At 38.9% G+C, this 22892-nt stretch overlaps 1 protein-coding gene across 5 annotated transcripts in view; it reads right to left on the bottom strand.

Annotated features, from left to right (window-relative positions):
* The window catches only part of FBXW11 (F-box and WD repeat domain containing 11), a 147102-nt gene that overhangs the window by 32830 nt on the left and 91380 nt on the right, over window positions 1–22892 (bottom strand). For all 5 annotated transcript variants that reach the window (XM_010373310.1, XM_010373312.1, XM_010373313.2 and 2 more), the window contains 4 exons: window positions 20733–20958; window positions 10225–10411; window positions 9288–9378; window positions 1777–1914 (listed from right to left, as the gene is read on the bottom strand). In XM_010373310.1, the coding sequence (XP_010371612.1) occupies window positions 1777–1914; window positions 9288–9378; window positions 10225–10411; window positions 20733–20958 (642 nt within the window). The remainder of the gene's footprint in view (window positions 1–1776; window positions 1915–9287; window positions 9379–10224; window positions 10412–20732; window positions 20959–22892) is intronic.

The following is a 22892-nucleotide window of genomic DNA, read 5'->3' as shown; positions in this document are numbered from 1 at the left end:
TGAAGTCGGGAGTTTGAGACCAGCCTGACCAACATGGAAAAACCCTGTCTGTAATAAAAATACAAAAAATTAGCCGGGCGTGGTGGCGCATACCTATAATCCTAGCTACTCGGGAGGCTGAGGCAGGATAATCACTCGAACCCGGGAGGCGGAGGTTGCAGTGAGCTGAGATTGAGCCATTGCACTCTAGCCTGGGCAAGGGTAAAACTCTGTCTCAAAAAAATTTTTTTTTAATAAAAAGAAAATGAAAAGACAACTCACTAATTGGGAAAAATATATGCAAAACGTATCTAACAAACGACTTGTATCTAGACTACATGAAGAACTCTAAAAACTCAATACTAAAGAACCCATTTTAAAAATGGGTAAAAGATCCGAAAAGAAACTTCACCAAAGAAGATGGCAGGTAAGCACATAGAAAGATGCTCACTATCATCACTGGGGAAATGCGAATTTAAAGCAAAATGAGGTATGTTCACATACCTATTAGAATGGCTAATATCAAAAAAACTGAGACGATCAAGGGCTGACAAGGATACAGAACAAAAGCAACTCTCAGGCTGGGTGCAGTGGCTGCTCACACCTGTAATCCCAGCACTTTGGGGTAGGCGCATTACTTGAGGTCAGGAGCTCAAGACCAGCCTGGGCAACATGGCAAAACACCATCTCTACTAAAAACAAAAAAATTAGCTGGGCATGGTGCCATGTGCCTGTAGTCCCAGCTACTAAGGAGGCTGAGGTAGGAAGGCAGGAGAATTGCCTGAACCCAGAAGGCAGGTGACAGAGACAGACTCTGTCACAAAAAAAAAAAAAAAAAAGCAACTCTCATCACTGTTGATGGGAACGTGAAATGGTACGGGTGCTGTGGAAAGCAGCTGGGCAGTTTCTTAGCAGGTGAAACATACACTTACCATATGAGCCAGCAACCTCACTCCTCAGTTTTCACCCAATGAACTAAAAATTTAGGTTCCCCAAAAAACCTACAGGTATATAATTATGGTAGCTTCATTCATAATTTTAAGAAACTGGAAACAACACAAACATCCTTCAACAGGTGAACAGGTAAGCACAGGAAAGAGGCAAAAAAGTCCAGGAAAATAAAAGGGCAGGACAAGGGAATTAGGGGAATGAGAGAGCTGCTCCATGTAACAGTTATACACCTCTGTGTGTTTATCAAAACTCACATAATTATACAACAGAAGAGCAAACTTCCCTGTTTGTAAGTTACAATGTTTTTTTACAAAATTTAAAAAACTCGATGCTTTCTAAAATATGAGGACATAAGCTACAATGTAAAATAAAATCAAATTAGATCAGCCATCAAACAGATTAAACATAAGAAATAATACAGTTTATCTACTATTGAAAAGTTAATGAAAACAATATACGTTGCTCTATCATTCTGTGGTATTATTATTTGAGTCCTTCTCAGAAACCATAAAAGGTAATGGCTTTGGTTTATAAACTACCAATACTCTTACCAGCCGGCAAAGCAATCAAGAGCCCTGTGATACTGGGATATTTTCTATTTACACCTAATACAGAATATAGAATGTGACTGTGCTTAAAGAAGGATAAGAAGTGAGACAATCCAGGATCTTGTATTAGTTACGGGGAAATGCTCTGGCTCTAGTTCTTTAGAACTACACTGAGAGCTGCCAAGATTGAGTGGAAGAGATAAAAACCAATCTGGAGTAAATGGAAAGATTGTCACATCTAGTGTCTAACACATAGCCACGATTCTAAAAATAATACATATAAAATTCAGTCATTCACCTTAATAGAATTATCTCGTAGGCCACTGATAATTTTTTCATCATCATACTGTAAACAGTAGACACCTTTACTATTTTCAGAGCGGCACTGAATCCTCTGCAAGTTGTGTCGTCCACACCGCCAGTTAGATTCTATAGTCTAGGGGAAAAAGGAGACAAGAGATGAGTTTTTATGAATCAACTTATTCTATTAGGTTTCAGACTTTGGCGTTGCTTCCAGAAACAGCATACCACCGATACCCCAATCTTGGTTTACATAACTGTCTGTGGATAGGATCATGCTCTTTTCCAAGTAAGATATTAACCCAACAATCTTTTCTCTTAAACTTTCCCTGCCCATCTGCCAACTATCATAGGATTTCCAATGAGTTTTGGATTGGGCTTGAAAAAACTGGCCTAGACAGAATTCAGTATGTTTAAAGAATGCCATTTGCACCCAAAACACGCAAATAAATAGTAACTCATTGGGTCGCTCCCTAATGCCAATTAAAAACCATCATTAAGCATATATTGACAATCTACATACCCAAACAAAGCATTGTCTTGATCACTGAGGAAAGATATTGAGCAACTACTATAAGCCAACTACATAGGAAGAATTTTATCATTTTTAACCTTCCTAATGTTTCTGTAGAGTAAAAATGGTACACTTCAGCCCTGGATTCTTGTTCCTCTTATCATTTACGCAACATTTGCTGAGATGTTAATATATTCCAGGTACCGTGCTAGGCACTGAGGATAAAAAGATCAACAGGAGACATACGAATTCAGGGAGGCACCACTCCAATGTTTAGACCCATGGCGTCTGGAATAGACAGACACTAAACTAAGATTATTTGGTTAAATGATCCATACAATAACCTTGGAAGGAAGGAAGTACTTATTATTTCCTTTTTACAAACAAGAAAACAGAGTTTAATTTGCCTGCAGCCACAAAATCAGTAATCAGACCAGCTGGAAATCACACTCAGTTCTTTCTGACTCTGAACCCATATTTTGCTACTAACATATTCAATACAAAGCAGGATGGGCTTGCCTCTTGAGCCAGTGCACACAGAACGTAAGATCAGTAACAATTCCAAAAGTGCCAAATGAGTGATAAAAATTCTAAGTGCTGCAAGGACTTAAGGGAGATAATGAGCTCCATAGCCTGGACCACTGGGCCAAGTTTAGTGAAGAAGTAGGTCATACCCAGAGCACCAGAAGACCTAACCTCTGGGAGTAGATATAAGTGATTTTTAAGGCTCAAAAGATACAATGTCTCTACTAAGAGTAACTAAAGTCTGAATTCCTAATCCTTGAAATTAGGGGAAAATAGGGATTTCAATAACCTGTTACACTTCAGGATATAGTTTCTCTCTCAGTAGCTAATTATTTCTCTACAGCTAAAAGTCTAATTATCTGCTTTGCTGAAGAAAGGAGTACTTAATTACTGGCTCTACTGACATCTAACAAACTATTTCTTCTTATTTTGAAGATAGTATCCTTCTGTGCACTCTAAAATCTTAAAATTAACTGAAAGCTATGTGCCAGGCACTATGCTTTCCTAACACTATACCACTCACTTTATATATTTCGTAGCTAATTTAATCGTAACTCCGAAGCAGGAATCATTGTTTGCATTTTATAGAAAAGGAAATGGAGGGTTGGAGGTATCGATACACGTATACTTAAAAAGTGAATATTTCCATAATTTGTGGCCCCAGCGCTTAGCAAGAGTCCTGGAAACACGGGATCTTCCCTCGAGGAGCTCCCATACACATCTGTGAGGGCAGGATGGCGTATTTCCAATGCCCAGGAGATGAACAGACGTGCCATGGAGATGCCAGGAGAGAGGAAATACTCATCTGTCCATCTGCCACCAAGTCAGAACTTCCTAGCCTGGGTCATCATCTCTAGTGACTTGGTAAAATATTAGACATACAAAAGCACACTTCAAAATAAAAAAAATAAAGAAACATAACCCAACCAGCTCTGCTACCTCTATCAAAGTAGACAACGGATCTGTCCAGATAAGCAACTTCTTTATTTAAAAAGAGGTCCAGAATACAGGCATTTCTTAAGCAGAACTCAACGCATGGAATCATTTAGAGAAACAATGTATTTTTAGATAGTGATTAAGCCATCTCAGCATGCTGAGCACTCCAGGAAAATGCTGATTTAGTAGGCAGATGTACTGGTAACAAGTCTACTTTGTGGCCAGTGACTCTTGGCAGTGGTTACAAATGTTCACATTATACCCTCTGGGGGCCCACAGAGTTGCTACAGAATGTATGAGTTCATATGAACCCAAAGTATTACAAAGATGAATACATAATATGTTTTTACATATATGCCAGGTGTTACCAAGCTGTTCTTAGGTTTAAGAGGTATACAATTGCTTTAAGATGACACTGAAGCAGTAAGTAGCTTTGTTTCGCTTTATATTTCAATGACTAGAAAAAGCACATTTACTACTGCATGAGAGTTTCAGGGGGAAACAATTATTTTAATTTAAAAGAGGGGGTGGGGGGAATCCCTATACCAAAAAGAATTTCCTACATGCTCTCCCACTACTCTAAAATGTTTCCTAGAAGTGGGTGACGTGGCTACAATCTTTAACTGTATCCAAAACCCTGAAGACGCAGCAGAGAAGACTGCACAGAGGAGCCAGGGTCCTCTGTACACACTCAGCCTGTGATACATCAGTCCCCTGAGATGTCTGGACAGAGGATGACAACAACATTAAAGGCTGGGCTATACTCTCTATCCCCAATCCTCAAGTAAGAGCTAGGGAAGAGGACCTCACAAAAGCTCTGCTAGATACCAGATTTTCATTCTAAGTTCAACGGAAGTTAGCAAATGGCTTAGCTTCTCAACACTTACAAAAAGCCTACTTTTCTCAAATAAGTTTCTGCATTTTAAAAGAAACAGTTTGTCAACCAATTCTTGATGTGTCATTTTACAAAGTCCTCACCTAGGCCTGTTTTAGAAATCATCAGTTTCTTGAATCCCAAAGTGTAGCTTGTTTTGAAAAGCAATGAAAGAGACACGGAGCCAGATCAGGGAGTTGACTGCTTTGCTGCGCACCAACCCTGGGTAATTCCTCTTCTCAATTCCCAAGGCCACCTGCACAAAAAAGCAGCACTTCCTGTCAACTACGCCAGCCTAAAAAACTACCCCCATGATGTCTGACGACCTCGACTTTTACCTGAATGCTTATAAGCCAGGTCTTTTTTTTTTTTTTTTTAGAAAAACTAGACCTTTAAAACTGGCAGGTAGCCCACTGTGGTAGAAAATACCTAGGTCAAGTAGCAACTTCGGCAAAGGACTTCCACTGCTGTAAAGATGGGAAGAGTAATATCTACTCCCTCAAAACCACTGTTAAGGTTCAAATGAGATTATGTATGTAAGTTCTCATTATAGTGCCAGCAAATGGTAGTTACGTTCTTCTTCAGTTGTTGAAAACGTTAACCAAAAAGAAAGTGGGCTGCAACAACAAATACATAATTCTCACAAAGTTGCCAGAAATCGTTGTCTCAGTCTAGGTTGATATTTAATGCTAATAAGCCTGAGCCTTCCCTAACCATTCCCAGGAAGAGGCTCAGCCTTCAAATGGAATCCAACTATTATCCTAATGCCAGCAGCAGGAATAGAGGTCATACACAGGTGCATCTCTTTAATTACGTGGATACCTATCATTTCACTTAGCCATCATGTGGTATGGCTACTGTAGAGGAATATTTCATGTTTTTGAGAACTTGTAAAATCCCCTTACCCTGCGCAAATTTTCAAAATACTGGGAAAGTAGCCATGATACACAGAGTATACAGCGGCATTTAAATTGGCAATAGAGTGAAAACAGATGTCTGAGTATGGAGGAATAACATTATTTTTAGAAGCCTAAACACAACTGGGTGGGTGGGCAAGTTTTGACATTTTCTGGTCAGGACAATGTTAATATCAGGTTTGCAAACCACAAAAAAAGCTCCCCGCTTTCCCTGAATAAAATGTGGCTTATTAAAAGGTGTGATACAACACACCATCATTTTCCCAGTGGTCTGTCCAAGAAGAGCACTTCAAAGGCTTCAATGCAATGAATGAAGAGAGGAAGAAGGTAGATTACTTGAAGGAGTTTGTCACTACTCAAATGGCAAAAGAGAAAAATCCAAGTTCAGAATACCAGAACTCTAGGGCTGCTATAACAACTCCCAACTCTCTGTTAATGGACACTTGGGGGCACGCTAGAGTGAAAGCAGCATGGACTTTGGAGTAAAAATCTCAGCTTTGACAATTTGAGGATTAAATTAAATCACTTGAAGCAAATTATCTACAGTCAGCCCACCATTAATGGTAACAACAACAACAACAACTAAGACTCTAGACAGCAAAGGAGAATATGGCTGCTTCTTTTAGGAGTGAGCCTCCGGTTTTCTAGGAATTCCTTCTTAATTCAGAGGCCCTCTAAACCCTCTCTGTGTGGCAAGAACACCCAGGCGAGATGAGCCTTTGCAGAAAGCTTACAATACGTATTTATTCTCCCCAGACTCCATTTCTCACATCCTCATTTCCTGAATAACAGGAGCTGGCTACACTAAGCCAGGTTCTCTATTTTCCCTTAAAATTAAGCCAATTTTTGGTGGGTCAATGTAGAAGGGCAGATTCAGAGATGAACATTTCCTTTCTGCTCATCAAAGCCAAATCTGGGAATGTACAGATTACAGGAGCTGGCACATAAGCCAATCTGCCGAGGTGGAGGAAGAAGGAAAAAAAGAAAAAGGTGTTGTGAACTGGCAACCCTGCAAAGTATATGGGAAAAAACACAAGAGACTCTAAAGCTATGTACAGGCAACTGGGGAGGGAGGGGGACATAAAACAGCCACTTGACATTCCAAGTGTCATTTATCTTTCTGCAATGTGCTTAAAAACCCTACTACTTTCACATAAGTGGACTAAAACAGGGCCCACTAATCAGATCTTAACTCATACCCTTTTTTCCATGAACAGTCAAGAACATTGAGTATTCACACAATTAGAGAAGGAGGCAAAGACCACCTTGAAATTCAGCAGGCATAAAACATGCCTCTTTCTCCCTCACTTCTTGAATTTTCCACTCTGAAAATGACAAACAACAACTCTCAGCCTGGATAGAGCTAAACAGACCTCAGTTAAAATCCCATCCCATCTCTTCTAGTTAACTATGCAGCAAGTCCTAAAACTTCTTTTAGTCTCAGTTTCCCCCTATTATAAAGATAATAACATGCACCTTGTTGTAAGAATAAAAAAGAGTAACCTACGTAAATCACCCAATACAGTTTGATATATGCAAGGACTCAAAGTGGGTATTTGTAATTATTATAGTCTGCTTGTGAGGATTTCATACCAGCCATACGAACAGAGTCAAGCCCGTGAGAGTCTCTCATTTGATCCAGGATCACTGAAAGAACTCTCTCCATATAACTCTCTATATTCTGTTTTATTCTGGCCAGAATGAAACACACTCCCAAAACAGGAATAAAAAAATCTATTTTGAGGTGGTAGCAGTGGTCTATTGTTAAAAACTCATATTAAGGTAGAAGGGTATATGGTTGATCACAGACTCAATTACCCACTAGCTGTGTGATCCTGACTAAACTGTTTAACCGTTTTAACCTTCTAAGGTTTTCTCAAATTTAAATAAGTACTTGGCCTACCTTTCAGGTTTTGTCCAAAATGTTAAAAGAGAAAATGCATTATAAAGTAGTTAACAAAGTATCTGGCATAAGTAAATGCTATTAGTGGTACATTACTTTTATGATTATTACTAGTAGTGCATATATCAAAGTATAAACATCATCGCTTATATCAAGAGGTCTAGCCCACAAAAATCTGGAGAAGACTTTTGTGGCCAACCAGTGGGTTTTTCCAAACCACACTTTAAGAACCACTGGGTAGACCACCATGATGTAGAGGTTGTGTCGCACAGGGTTTTCCCATAGAGCTGTTTCCCCTCACACCTGCCTCCTCTCCTACTTTAAAATATCATTTGAGCCTGAAGAAACGATGATGGCAGGTGGTGTCACATAGTGTCATGTCACAGAATACTGAATTCACATTGTCAATTGTAAGAGCAGTCATGAGGATTCAATAAAATAATCTATGTCGCCACATCTTCAACCTGATCAGAGTTCTTCCAGGGTTCCTGTTTGTTCATAATTAACTTTAAACATCATTTTTTTCAAAGAATTTTTTTGATAAAATTATTCAAAGAAGTCTGGAGATAACTTTGTAAATAGTTGCCCCTCATCAAAGGAAAACAAAAAACAGAATGTAATGTAGTTTATAAGATGGGTACATAAGAAATGCCTTAGTAAAACTACCTAGGGGTAAGCGACAGCCCCATCTCCCCTACGACACACACACACATCAACCTAAGATTAAAGTTAACACCATGTCTCAGCCACTAGCCCTGCAGGGGCAACTTACTCTAAGTTTGGAACTGCCAATGGTCAATTAATTCTTAAACTTTATGATTTATCTAGTGAAAGTTTTCATTTAACCTCCTTAAAGGGTTGCTTATAGATCGTTTCAGACAGCAGAATATTCAAGACAGTTTGTGTTTCAAATAATGATATTCCAGTCACATTCAGATTTACCATTAATGGAATGATTCCATTATTCACATCTGCCTGGAAGGGGGGAGGGGTCCGAAAAAGCACATGTTTCTCCCTTAATGAATTTTGGCACAATAACTTTTATGTCTATCACCTGGGGGAGAGGATTACTTCACATTTGGGAAACTGAGTATAACTTTATGGGTGATATTGCATTGCCTAGCAAAGGCTAAACTTTTCTGCCAAGGAGGAAACAGTGAAGTAACCAAGACCTGCCAAGAACACATGTGAAAGAGTTAATGAGAAATGCCTGTGCATGTCTTTCCTGGTTCAAGGAAAAAGTCTAAATAGTAAAACTAAACTAATTAGAACACATGAACGATATCAAACATCTCCAGTGTTTCTCATCAAGTTTACAGAGTTTTACTGGTCTGGTGAAGTTATGCTCAAATCCAAAATGGTCCAGGAGCATAATCTGCCCTATAAATCCACCTAACTGTTGCTTAGAATGATATCTGCATCATTTTTATGAAAAACTATGAGTAATGTACAGAGAAAACTTGGAATGTGCCTTCTCTAGTTCTCTAGAGATGGCTCAAAAATATAAAATGATGCTTACTTAAAAAAATGGGGCCAGGGATTTTGGAAAATTTATCAGATTAGAATAAAAAGATGATTTTAGATTAAGACTTGAATTAACTGGCAGCCTTGCAGAAGCATTTCATGTTTTAGAAAAGTTAGATATTCTTTGCAAAAGACATTATCTTTTCTGAAGAAGAGCTGCAGATTATATACATCGTGACACATTTACTCCAAAAGCTCAACTTTTAACAAAAATTATTAGTTCTACGATTTTAGAACAAAAGAACACTCTAAGGCAACATAAAAAGTCGAGAACAAGACACTAAGAGCCCATAAAACAGATAAATCATAAAGTTACCTCTATATCCTGGATAATCTTTGGGTATAATGACCTATAAAATGAATTTGGAGGGCCATCTGTGGGTCTGTTTTTAAACAGGTACTGATCCCTGGCAAATAAAAACAAACAGATGTTACATTTTTGCACATAAAAGGGTGAATTTTATCTAAACATGGTGCTGACAAAGACATATCTTTCATGTCTTTCAACTTGCATTGAGCTTTAACTGTGCAAAAGCAGGATTTCTGACAAATTTACATGTTAGAGACAAGTTTAGCTCAATTCACAGCTCTCTAACACAATCCTGATCTTCTGTTTTCTGAGTACTAATATATAACAATCTAGCCTTTCATTCCATAGAGTTTAATAAAAAGCGCTAATGTAGCTTTGTGAAAAATCTAACTTAGTACACTTCAAACTTCCTCCCACAAGGAAAATACAGCTCTGACCCTCACTCATAAGGAAAATACAGCCCTATATGCACCTCTTTCTGTAGCTCTCTCTGTGCTAACTGGGCCATACAGCATAGAGCTAGCTATAAAGCTGCATCAGAGTTACGAGTTTTCTCTGAAAAATCCTATCACTATTACTTCCTCAACCAGAAGTAATAACAAACAGCAAAGTGGCACTACCTGACTTCCTCTTTATTTTTGTCATATCTATATTTTGGTAATGGTATCATCATCTAAGCAAAATGTGAAGGAAAAAGCATAAACACATAGCTTTGAAAAGCCAAATCCCATTCAAACTATATAATACAGTTAATAAAGGAAATACACATTTCAGAGGGAGAAATTTTAACAGCTTTAACTTTTTCTTTCAACTTTTGATCACTCATTTTCTCCCCTTTTTAAAAATAGGCCAGCACATTTGCAAGTAAAATTGCACTTTTGACTAATCAAGCTGACTCTGTCAATGAAATTTTTTCAAGGGAACAAGCAACCCAAGTACTTACCACCCTCTTCTTTCTGAAAGTCCTTTCCATAGAGGATCAGTGCGTACCATTCGTTCAATCAGCTTCTTCCAAAGCATTCCTTCTGAGATCACTCGCTGCCATTCTTTACACACCAGCTCTGCTGCACACAGAGACCTGGCATCCAGGTACGAAAGAATGTTTTCTGCTATGTGATCTAAGCCTTGCTCTACAAAACAGAAAAGGGAATGAAGGAATGGGAAGGGAGATAGAAAGGAACCAGCCATCATTTCCTTAAAGATAAGAGGAATAAAGAAATCCTGAACCAAGTATTTTAGTAATATCAAAAGTTCTACAGATACTCAAATCCATGAGTACATAAACATACACACTTCTTTTTGGTTCTGATTTTTTACGATAAACAATTAACAGCAACTCTTCTCTGTGTGTAAAAGCTGACCTTGGACAGTTCTGTATCTGTCAAATATTATGATAAAAGACTTCATTTTCTTTTATATAACTCTCACAGCCCTCCTGTGGGGCAATGATGCCCCAAATTTTACAGATGAAGTACAGAGAGGTAAAGAACTCAAGATTTTACACTCCAAGACTGGAACTCAGATTTCTTGCTTCCAAGTTTGTGTTCATCGCCATCTTATTCACTGTCTCTCATAACAAATCATATCCCCATTAATCCACACCCGGTGTGAATCCCCGGGAGGTCAGAAGACAAAAAAGGCAAAACACCGACTCATCTTGAAAAACTTACGAAAAGTTAAATGGCAATCCAATAATTAAAGTCGATTGTGCTTAAATGTATTTCTGTCAATCTTTTCATCTTCCTTTTGTGAGTATCCATTTTCTGTTCCTAAACAGATGGGGACAATCTTCAAAAGCAATAGCCCCATGTCTGCAAATCCTAGAATCTTAGAGGTTATTGGCTTCAACCTCCCACACGATACAAGGATACTCTCAAAGAAAACCACTCCCAGCCTCTGCCTGACATTCACAATGTGAAGATGATCAACATGGCCACCACTGTTGCCACCTGTAAACTCCCATCCTGTGGCGGTAAGCATGTCTTCTGTAGTTGCAAGAAATAAAGCTTATCCCCAAGCTTATTCTGTGTAGGGATGAGAACACAGAACATATCATCAGAAAATTCCCATTTCAAGTCCCAGGTTCACCACTTACTAGTTCTATGACATGAAACAAACACTGAAACATCCCTGTGACTTGAATTTTTGTGCCTTAACATACAAAATGGTAATCACCAGTAACAACTGTCCTTTCTCACACTGTCAGAATCAAATTCAACAGTTTTACAAAAACATTTTATAGACAATAAAGCACTCTACAAGGTTAGTATCTGTTCCTTTTCTCAAAATAATTAGAAGTAGTATAATAGCACTAAACTTGGTTGTTGAAAGGCCAGATGTAGGTAAATTATTAAACTTTCAGAGTCTCAGTTTCCTCATCCGTATAAGATTATGATAATAATCTCTACTTGATTCTGAAAATATCAAAATGAGACGATGGATGAAAAATGCTTTACAAACTAAAGTTTCTTCAACTCTAAGAATGACTATTATTATACCATTGGTTATAATTTCCAGGTTCTTCATATACTAAAATTGTCTTACTCTGGACTAGATCAAAGACCCAAGCTATGGTCTAAGAATAAAGACTACACTGGGACCACTGTCCTTTCCTGCATGTCATTTATATTACAGTTAATGTGGTCAAAGGCTGCACTGACTTCCTCTGACAGTCATATCACAGAAGACGCCTAAGACGGCAGTATGTTAGAATAAAATCCTAGGCCTCTCCCCACAAAACACCTATTAAAACAATGTCCCCTAATGCTCTATTTGTACAGCGAGTTGGAAAGGCAGGGGCAGCTTTGTGCAGTTTATATTTATCCTTACTATAATTCACCTTCAAAGCTTTGTCTGACCCATCCATTTCAGTCTCTAGAATTCTGATTTTTGTCACATCCAGAAGAGTGGGTATTCCACACCAGACCTGCATGATGGGCTAAAGTACTAAGGCAAACATGTCAAACCATGTTGGCAAACATGCTAAATGGGTCAGAACCAAGGACAGCACCCATGACACTAGCTATTATTATAGTATTTCCCTCCAAGCTAACACTGATGAACTCATCAATATGCCCAGGGCACCCACACTGAGCCATCCGGTCTGTAGTCATCTATATGTGCCACTGCCCAGCCCATGTCTCTCTATTCTGTCCTCAGGGTATTTGGAAAAACCGGCCTATGATGATACTACCATCTATTTACTTCATTCTTCAGACCTACCTACTAGCCTGGTAACTTTATCCAAAAAGGAAATAAGGTGAGTTTGGTATGGCTGCTTTCATGTTCCCATGCTGGGGTTTGCTACATGAAGTTATACTGCAATTTTTCACGTACATGTTGACACTAGATGCTTGGTATCCCTTTTAAACATATCTAGTTCACATTCATTATAGAAAATTTATAAAGTGTAGATGAGCAAAATTTTTTAAATCCCTAAACCTCATTTCCCAGAGATGGGAACAACTTTTCACATTCTGTATACATCCTTCTAGGTTTACACAACCATACACAATCTTTTCAGAGGCTAATTAGCCTTTGAAACTCATCTAAGAATTCTGCTAAAGTACAACATCTAATTTCATAGCTAAATCCCCCCAAAACACCTTCTCCAGTTCTTAAAACCAGGAATTCTGTTCATCAGTCATCTCTGGTGCTATCATGCAAGACTACCATGTGCAACTGTACAAGCTGTACAGGGCACAACCGTACCCAATAGTTCTGCATACTGGTTTTCAATTACTTCACAATGTTCTACAATTTGAAAAATCACCACCACAGGTTTTGCCACTATTCAGGCATACAATGTATTTAGGCCTACTTGTTTACACGAACTATGTGATTCCTAAATATCTTCACATCTTTTCAAATACAACTTTGCTAACCTTTGCTTTAAAGCCATTATTCTTGGGTTGGGGGGGTGTAATTAGGTTAATGGGAGTGAAAATATGTTGTTTCTTTCTATTATCACTATACCATCTATTCTAAGCACATTATCCCTTCATTCTTTATAATCTTGCTCCAAATAGTTAATTATTTTGTTTTCAACTCTTTCAATTTACTTCAACATTTTGGCCAATTTTATAGTATTTGGGGTTTGGTCCTCTTGGTACCATTTTCAAAGGTTTCACAGGGACTCACTCTACCACCCAAGTTGGAGTACAGTGGCACAATCATGGCTCACTGCCACCTCAAACTCCTGGGTTCAAGCAATCCTCCCACCTCAACCTCCCAAGTAACTAGGACTACAGGCACATGCCCCCACACCCAGCTAATTTTTTTTTATCATTTGTAGAGATGAGGTCTCACTATGTTGCCCAGGATGGTCTCAAAACTCCTGGGCTCAAGCAATCCTCCTGCCTTGGCCTTCAAAGAGCTGAGATTACAGGTGTGAGCCACTGCACCTGGCTGCCTTTCTTCCATCTTCCATGTTTACTTAAAATCAGGGAAATCCAAGGATAATCACGTGGAGTTCTACTTGTGTCTTTCCATCACTAGGATTGACAAATTATTCATCAGAATTTCAAACTGCAGAATCTGTCAGCCCTCTAAACATTTTCATTCAGTCTCTAGCCGTGGACTAACAGACTTGGCTCTTTCAATCTTTCTAATGCTGGAGTACTTATCTATCTTCCTTTTCTGGTTTCTACACTTAATATTAGAACACAGCTAATTACAGCATCTTGCTTTATCGCCCAGACTGGAGTGCAGTAACATGATCATGGCTCATTACAGCCTTGACCTTCCAGAACCAAGTGATCTTCCTGCCTCAGCCTCCCTAGTAGCTGGGACTACAAGTGTGCATTACCATGCCAGGCAACTTTTTTTAGTAAAGACAGGGTCTCACTATGTTGCCCAGGCTAAGAACATAGCCACTTTTAAAGGTTTATAATACTTCACATCATTAACCCCAAATCCTCCTAAGTGGTTATAAACACATCTCTAATTAATTCCCCTCTAGAACTCTCTGCTCTCTGAGAGGTGAAACAAACAGCAAGACAAGGATGCATTAGGGGCTGCATGGTGGCTCACACCTGTAATCCCAGAACTTTGGGAGGCCAAGATGGGCAGATCGCTTGAGTCCAGGAGTTTGAGGCTGGTCTGGCCAACAAGGCAAAACTCCATCTCTACTAAATATACAAAGATTAGCCATAGTGGTACACGCCTGTAATCCCAGCTACTTGGGAGGATGAGGCATGAGAATCACTTGAACCTAGGAGATGGAGGTTGCAGTAAATGGAGATCACGCCACTGCACTCTAGCCTGGGTGACAGTGCAAGACTCTGTCTTTTAAAAACAATATAAAAAATAAAAAGAATGCATTAGGTACTTGCCTTTTCAAACCTCAAAGGCTGCAACATCCCCATCATCTGTGATGGTAAAGCAGCACCCAAACCTTCCACCTATCTGGGGGGTCTTATGAGTCTGTGTGGTTGTACCTTACTCAACTCAGGGTTACTGATTTTTAAAACAACAGCAACAAAAAAATATTCCCCCAATCTTCTCCTGACCTACTAAATCAGAACCTCTAGATGGTAAGGCCCAGGAATCTGTATTTTTTTTTTGGACACGGATTCTCACTCTGTTACCAGGATGGAGTACAGTGGTGCCATCTCAGCTCCACCCCCTGGGTTCAAGCGATTCTCCTGCCTCAGCCTCCCAAGTAGCTGGGACTACAGACGCACACCACCACGCCCAGCTAATTTTTGTATTTTCAGTACAGACGGGGTTTCATCATGTTGGCCAGGATGGTCTCGATCTCCTGACCTCATAATCCACCCAACTCGGCCTCCGGAAGTGCTTGGATTACAGGCGTGAGCCACCGTGCCCAGCCAGGAATATGTATTTTTAAGAAGTGCCACTAGATAACACTGAAATATTGGGAACTATTGGTTTACAGCAATGATATCCCTTTTAGTCCTCTTTGATTCCCCCATCAATTGCTCACAACTAGGCTATCAATGAGTTTTTACAGAAATAAATCCCTTATTAATACTTATTTCTTCCTCTTTCAAATGCCATCAGTCCAATTAAGCAACATCTCAGTGATATCTATGAGATTTGACCTGTTTCCTTTGTCTAATACTTTAAATGCACTTCCTCCCTCTATAAGGCAGCATGTTTTAGTCTTGTGGAAAATACACTGCCTGAAAGTCAGATAAACTAGGTTGAATCTCAGTTCTGTCATCTGCTAGTTGGGTGACCTTAAGCAAATCAGTTTTCCTTTTAGGATCTCAGTCTTCCACAATATCAGAATGATATGAAATGTCTGAAATAAATTACATTATATAATATTTGCAATAACCTTCTGAGATAGGTACTCTAAATACCCTCATTTTACATGGAGGGAATCTCCCAGTCTTGTCGGGAAAGTTAGTAAGACAGCATATGTAAGGAGCTGGGTAAATGAGAAGTTTACTCAAGAAATGTCAGTCTTTGTTCTCCTCTCCCCCAAATCATCTCAACGGATATTAATGGACAAGGCCACTACACAACATTCTTCTTGCTACTTTCTGCAGAAAAAATATTATGCATCCCCTCTAGCAAAAAGCTAAGCCCCCTACCTCTATTTTTTTGGTGTAAGTCTCATGGCCCCTTAAATGTTTTGAGAAGAACAGGAATCAAACAATCTCTATTCAGGTACCTTAGAGTGGCCACCCTCAGGAGCCATGCAGACCATGTAACTTTCTGGTTTCAAGCCTATTCAGGACAAAGAGGTTACTGAATAAGGTGGTCCATTTGCCTGAGCTAAAAAGTGCTTTGAGGTATTTAAGCATTTTCTGAAGTACTATGTCTGGCTCTCATTACTCTATCATGCTGAGACTCCCCCATCTCCCACCACCACCCCCTTTTCCTAAGGCAACAAGAGGACACATTACAGCTTCAGAAAATTGAGGCCATAACACTTTGCACACAGTGCTGAAGACATGCTGCTGTTGCTAATTACAGGAACCAGATGAAAGTCTGGAAAAACTTCAATAATAAGTTAAAACAATTAAAAGGCACAAATTTCAAAGCTCAATATGTAAATAACACTGTATCAAAATGAAACTCAAATGTCAATTCAATGCCCTTGACTACAGCCAGTTTTAACACAGCTGCTTAGATCATACAATTACAGAAACTTTTATTATTTTAGAAATGCATTTCAAAGAGCAGCTGCAAAGAAACTTCCTTTCCCACCCACCCTACTATCCCTTCCCCCTCCCTAGTCACAAATCTAGTTGTAAAATCTGAAGTTCTAAACGTTTTAAAAGAAAACAATGCCAATTACTAACAGCAACAGTCCCTCAACGGATGCCTTCCACTTGGAAAACACCAACATAAGGTTTCAGACAGAAATGAAGTGATAAGCGGCTCAGGTCACAAAGTCTAACATCTTTTTCCATAAAACACCCAGGAAGCAAATCAACAAAGTGACACACACCTATATGATGTCAGGATGAATCAATTCGGAAATCAGTGGGTGAATAATTAAAACGTCCTAGCAATAAATCTCACTACCTCTGGAGAAGCAGGTGTTTCCTGCCTCTCTGGGCGTTTTTCTAAGCTGCCATCCTCAGAATACCCAATAGATGCCAGGCATACTATAACGTATCATCATTAATCCTCACACAATACCCATAAAGTATTACTATTATTCCCACACAGATGAGGAAACTGAGGCTCCAAAAAGTGGGACCACACAGCTGTAGAGTGTAAGGGCTAGTATTCAAACCAAGGGCCTGTGTGACTCCAGCACCCATACTTTCTCCTGTCACGCTGCTCTGGCCGTGTACCCAACCTAAAGCTTCATCTATGCTCTGGTTCTTCCACATCTCCTAGGACCTTTCACCTAATCTCTGTCACATTTATGGTCCATAATATGGCTCATCATCCTTTCTTGGGGATAAGACAATTGAATAAACCAGGGCCAGAAAGCCAAGTGTTTCAAAACTCCTAATTGCTTAGACACCTCAACAAACAGATCACCAATGCTTATCATCCTTTTTGAAGTACAATCTGTCTCTACTTTACATGGTATGAATTTTCCCATTAACAACCATTCTTTACAAACCACAAACTCAGCCTGCAGAAATTGACATTGCAGACTAAACATTTACTATGATTTTTAGAAAGGCATATCATAATTATCACTTTTTCCACTGAGCCAAAAGGAGCCAGAGACCACAAACATTTTCCATTTTCCCTATACTGACAGGTATGATACTCACAGCAAGAATTTAAAAGCTAAAATTATAGATAATTTTTATAGAATTAATGGTTTTCACAACCAAATGAAGTCGTAAGTTGACTGTCAATTTCAACAGTGTAAAAACTCAAACTCAAGATGATGTACAGTAAAAATGAAACACCAAACTAGTATAATGATTGATAAGTTGCTCCACACATTATTAAATCTAAGTATGAACATGAACATGGACCTGTTTCTCCTGTGATGCTCTTAAGGCAGAGTCTGTGTTAAGGAACTAATGCCATGCTTAATCTAGGTCTACTAGATACTAACTAACACAATCAACTTGGCCAGCTTGTCCTCAGCTATTAGATTCATATGCATGATATATACTGACATATGTATATATGTTCAGATCAAGTCCTGTTAAAACAAATAGCATTTTAACTAAAGCATTTCCATGTCCCAGCCAATGGTCCATTCATTTCATGTAATATTCAATACCACAAAATTCCACTTTAACAGAGATATGGACAATGCCTTAACATTCGCTGTAATGAAAACTGAATTGTATGCAATTATACTAACCATATTTATATACATAACACATGTTCATCTGGTCTGCTTCTTCTCCAAGGCTGTATACTCCCTAAGAGATGGGGTTGCCTCTGAACTATACTCCAAAAATCAAGAGAACTTCAACAGTGCCACCTTGTGGTTACTCTGCAAATATAAGGTGAGTTCCCTGGCACTCAAAAACGCTTGAGAAGCAAATTACAGGGAAGAAAATAAAACCAAAACGGTGGAAAACAAACAATAAATTGAATTGCTTGAAAAAAATGAGGGTATCCTCTCATCATTTAAAATCACTTATGAGGGATAAATACAATCACCAACCTAAAAAACGACTCTGTCTTTTCTTGGTGTGAGATGCAGCCTCATTCCATAGGTTTCTGAGTTTGAGTTCTGTACATATAGAGAAGCTTCATCATGTGTACATGCCTCATCTTACTTCCACTCACCTGTAATTCTTTCTCATACAATCAAAAGCATGTCTCCTTCTCCACCCTGGATCCCTCCCTCATAATTAGAAGTGAGAATTATTGAATTGAGTTGTAATCCTTACATTCAGTACATGGGGCCAATTTAAGGAATTTTCCTTAGCCTTTGTACTAATTTTTGAACCAACCCCTATAATCATTCACACCACCACCACTATAATCAAGATGTGTGACTCTGGGCATCTCACCCAATTAATTTCTCTTTGGTTTCCTAATCTACACAATAAAAAACAGGACTCAGTGATGGCTAAGCTCCCCTTAAGCAATTAAATAGTATGATTCTAGAAACAGAGGATTCATGTTTTGCTTTTCTAGAGATTCTAATGGAAGAAATGAGCAAGTCATGCTACATTTCAGCATAAAAAGAACAGCAGTGTCAAATTTTTCTAAGCTAACACTCAAATATCCTTAAAACTCCCACTGCAGAAGGTAAACTCACAAGTTTCGGAAGAGAGATTAGAAATCAGAAGCTGGTTTGTCAACGTGCAGCCCTAGGCTTCTGTTTGCTGTGGAAGGACTTAGAACACGGAGTTCTGATGTTCTGTAAATCACAGACAGGCTAAGGGAGGAGCTACTCTTTAAGAAGCTATCCTGTAGCTCTGACAAGAGCTAGGGTTGTGGCAATGGTACTGGGCTCATCCCTGGCTACTTCTAGGCTTATTTTGACGTGGCAATTTTAACCACACATTACACTGGCCACATCAGAGGAAAACATTCTGGCCAGCATTCTCTACAGGAGTGAAATCTCTATATCTTACCTAGCCAAATCTAAATTGAAAATTTTTAAAAAAACAATATAGAAACAGAAAAAAATTCATGATTAATCATATTCAAAGGGAAGTTCGGCACAGTGGTGCATGCCTGCAGTACCAGCTACTCAGGAGGCTGAGGCAGGAGGATCACTTGAGCCCAGGAGCTCAAGGCCAGCCTGGCCCACATAGCAAGGTGCCACTTCATTGAGAAAAATAAAAACGTGGTACAGAATACAGCACATTTTAAATTATTTTTTTAAAAAGGGAAATAAATAGGTAGAGCACAGTGAAACCATTCTGTAGGATACTCTTAAGGTAGATGTATATCATTATACATTTGACCAAACCCACAAAATGAGTAACAGCAAGAGTAAACCCTAACGTAACCTATGACTTTGGGGTAATAACGATGTGTCAGCGCAGGTTCATGAATTGTAACAAATGTGCTGCTCAGCTGTGCAATGCCCATAGTGGGGCAGGCTGAGGGGACGGGTATGTGAATACGGGAATTCTCTGCATTCTCCCTGCAATTTTGCGCTGAACCTCAACCTGCTCTAAAAATATAAAGTCTACTTTTAAAAATCAAAGTAAATTTAATCAGGTGTGTGTGTGTGTGTGTTTGTGTGTGTGTGTGTACACACCTATGTGTGTATGAGACATATGGGAAGACAGTAGTGAGGGAGAGGATGCAGAAACAGGTTTTGAGAAATATAATGAAGACATGTTACCAGTTTTCCCAATATATTTTTGCCATTCCTTAAGTGCCACTTCAGATACAAATGAATGTCCTAAACTTTGGGACACTTCCCAAACATACAAACTATGTTTGAAGGGAAGAGCACCATGTTTTCTAAAATTACATACAAAGGCAAAGTGCAGACTCTAAACTACATCAAAATAAAAAGCATATCATTAACTCATTCAACAAACCAAATGAAGCAACAGGGTGAACCAATAATGAACACTTTTTTTTTTTTTTTTTTGAGACAGAGCCTCACTCTTGTCACCTAGGCTGGAGTGCAGTGGCGCGATGTTGGCTCACTGCAACCTCCACCTCCCGGGTTCAAGCTATGCTCCTGCCTCACCTCCTGAGTAGCTGGGATTACAGGCATCCACCCACCCCTGGCTAATTTTTGTACTTTTAGTAGAGATGGGGTTTCACCATGTTGGCCAGGCTGGTCTCGAACTTCTGACCTCAGGTGATCCACCCGCCTTGGCCTCCCAAAGTGGGATTACAGGCATGAGCCACCATGCCCAGCCAATAATGAACACTGTTAAAGATACTGCCTATATTTCCTAGATAGATACTAAATTATACTTCCTCAGGTTCCATACATTAAAGTATGTGTCCCAAAGAAATGCTGCCTCACACAGTACTCATTCAATCATTTCATAAATATCCACCTAGATCCTTGGGCCGGGCATTCTTCGATTGCTCAGCTTTTGAAAAGACAAGTACAGTTACCTGGTAAAGCGGTAATAAAGTCCCGCTGCAACATGGGCTTCAGGTAAGAGTTAATATGTCCATGCTGATAATGACACATTCGTGAAATAAGATGTTCCACAAATTCCACTTGATCTGATTCAGACCACTGGTCAAAATATTTAATACACAAGTCTTTTTCTTTTTGATAGTTTCCTTCTGATGGCCTCTTTCTGGAGACGATCACAGATGATGTTCCATTACTTATCTATTTTAGAAAAACAAAAAAATAATTAGTTTAACAAGGAAAAAAACCTAATTAATGTTTCATAGAAATATTTTTCACCCTGTGTATTTAATCTTAAAATGACACTTATACCCTAAAGCCAAACTCATTCCATCATTAATTCATTCAGGAATTTAAAATGTATTCAGGGTCTGTGTCCTCAAATTAGTCACTACAGGAAATGCCAAAGTGATAGCTATTTCTAAAAGGCACCTTAAATCATCATTTTCGAATGCTTATTATAAAATGATGCTCCAAAGATATATACTGGGTATCTCTCTATACACAGGATATATAGGAATTATAGTCTCTAAAGATAACTGATGCTGGAGATAACCATCATAGAGAAACTGCTCAACTTGGCAAAGTGGCAACTGATTGTTTATTAACAGTTTGCTTTACTTCCTCAAAGTTGAAAGTTAATGCTACATACATCTATGCTAATGGTTCTCAAACTTGAGCTAGCATCAGAATAACAGGAGGGGTTGTTAAACACACAGACCGCTGGGTCCCACCCTAGAGGTCTGGAGAGGAGCCCAAGAATTTGTATTTCTAACAAGTTTCCCAGCAATGCTGATGCCACTGGTCCAGAGACTACACTTTAGGGACCACATGTTGAGAACCACAGGTCTATATAACAAAGACAAGCTATGCTGTGTTGAAACCTGAAAGCAATTCAATCCAAAAAGCTTCATTTTACCCAACAGTTTCAATCTCCTCCATACTGTTTTGCCAGGGCTACTAATCTGGCAAAACATTTTAGACTTTCCCATCCTTCTTTAGATTACCTTCCCAGAAAGTGACCCAAGGTAAATAAACCATGTGTACCTGAAAAATTCTACATCTTACATAGGTGGTTTATGGACAACTCACAGACTCTTATACTAACAATGCATTTCTCATCCAATCTTCCTACAAGTCCTTACATAGAATCAGTATATGTTTTAAAACTGAAACTACATACACTGCATCTGGACAGTAACATTAAAAATAATCTCAATCACTAGACTCAAACCACAACTACTATGAGGCGCAGCAACCTCCCTGTCTAAACAAAATAACCTCAATACTTTTGTCAAACATTTGTCAAACCATCTGTCGATCACTCCTCTGATAGCCTCCTCAAACATAATACCAGAAAAAATAACACAAAAGATAATTCTAAGAACTGAAGAGTTGAATTACAAACACCTATTAATTCCATTAGGAATTTATCTCAGGAGTCTTACATGGAATGAACCAAGAGCTTTTCCTATCAGTATGTCCCCTAACTTAAAGCAGACTAAACCCATCCCAGAGAAGACATCCTTTGTAAACATCCAAAGGAGTCTTCAGTCTTCCTTGACAAAAAATCTTATAAATTTCATGTCTGAAGTTCTCATGTCCATATTTAGAGGTATAAGATAGGAAGGCATCTATCTTCCACTCAGTTTATCTTACGGCCCCATTGCCTAGGAATGTTTCTTCCGTTGTATCTTGGGTGAGGAAAAGCTCACTGACACCAGATACCACTAGGGGGAAGCATTGAACAAGGATTTTGAAATTGCTTATACTAAGACATTTGTGTCTTAACAGATCCAAAAAATAAGAGTTCAAAACAGAGATGAAAAGTCTTTGCTGTGACGAATATTGGCAAGAATAAGGGGCATCTAAGTTGCTTTAAGCATAAGGATGTCCACCACAATATAATAAAGAAAAGTTAGAAATAACTGCCCAATTACAAGCAACTGTTTAAAACAAATTCTAACACATCACCATTAAGAGCTATAATGTAAGCCACTAAAATTAGCATATAAAGTAAGATTTTGGCCAGGCATGGTGGCTCACGCCTGTAATCCCAGCACTTTGGGAGGCCAAGTTAGCTGTATCACTTTAAGGCCAGGAGTTCAAGACGAGCCTGGCCAACATGGTGAAAC

The sequence above is a fragment of the Rhinopithecus roxellana genome, chromosome 3, assembly GCF_007565055.1.
Source record: "Rhinopithecus roxellana isolate Shanxi Qingling chromosome 3, ASM756505v1, whole genome shotgun sequence".
Lineage (NCBI taxonomy): Eukaryota > Metazoa > Chordata > Mammalia > Primates > Cercopithecidae > Rhinopithecus > Rhinopithecus roxellana.
Note: the sequence above shows the minus strand (reverse complement) of the source record. Positions and strands in the feature narration are given on the sequence as shown.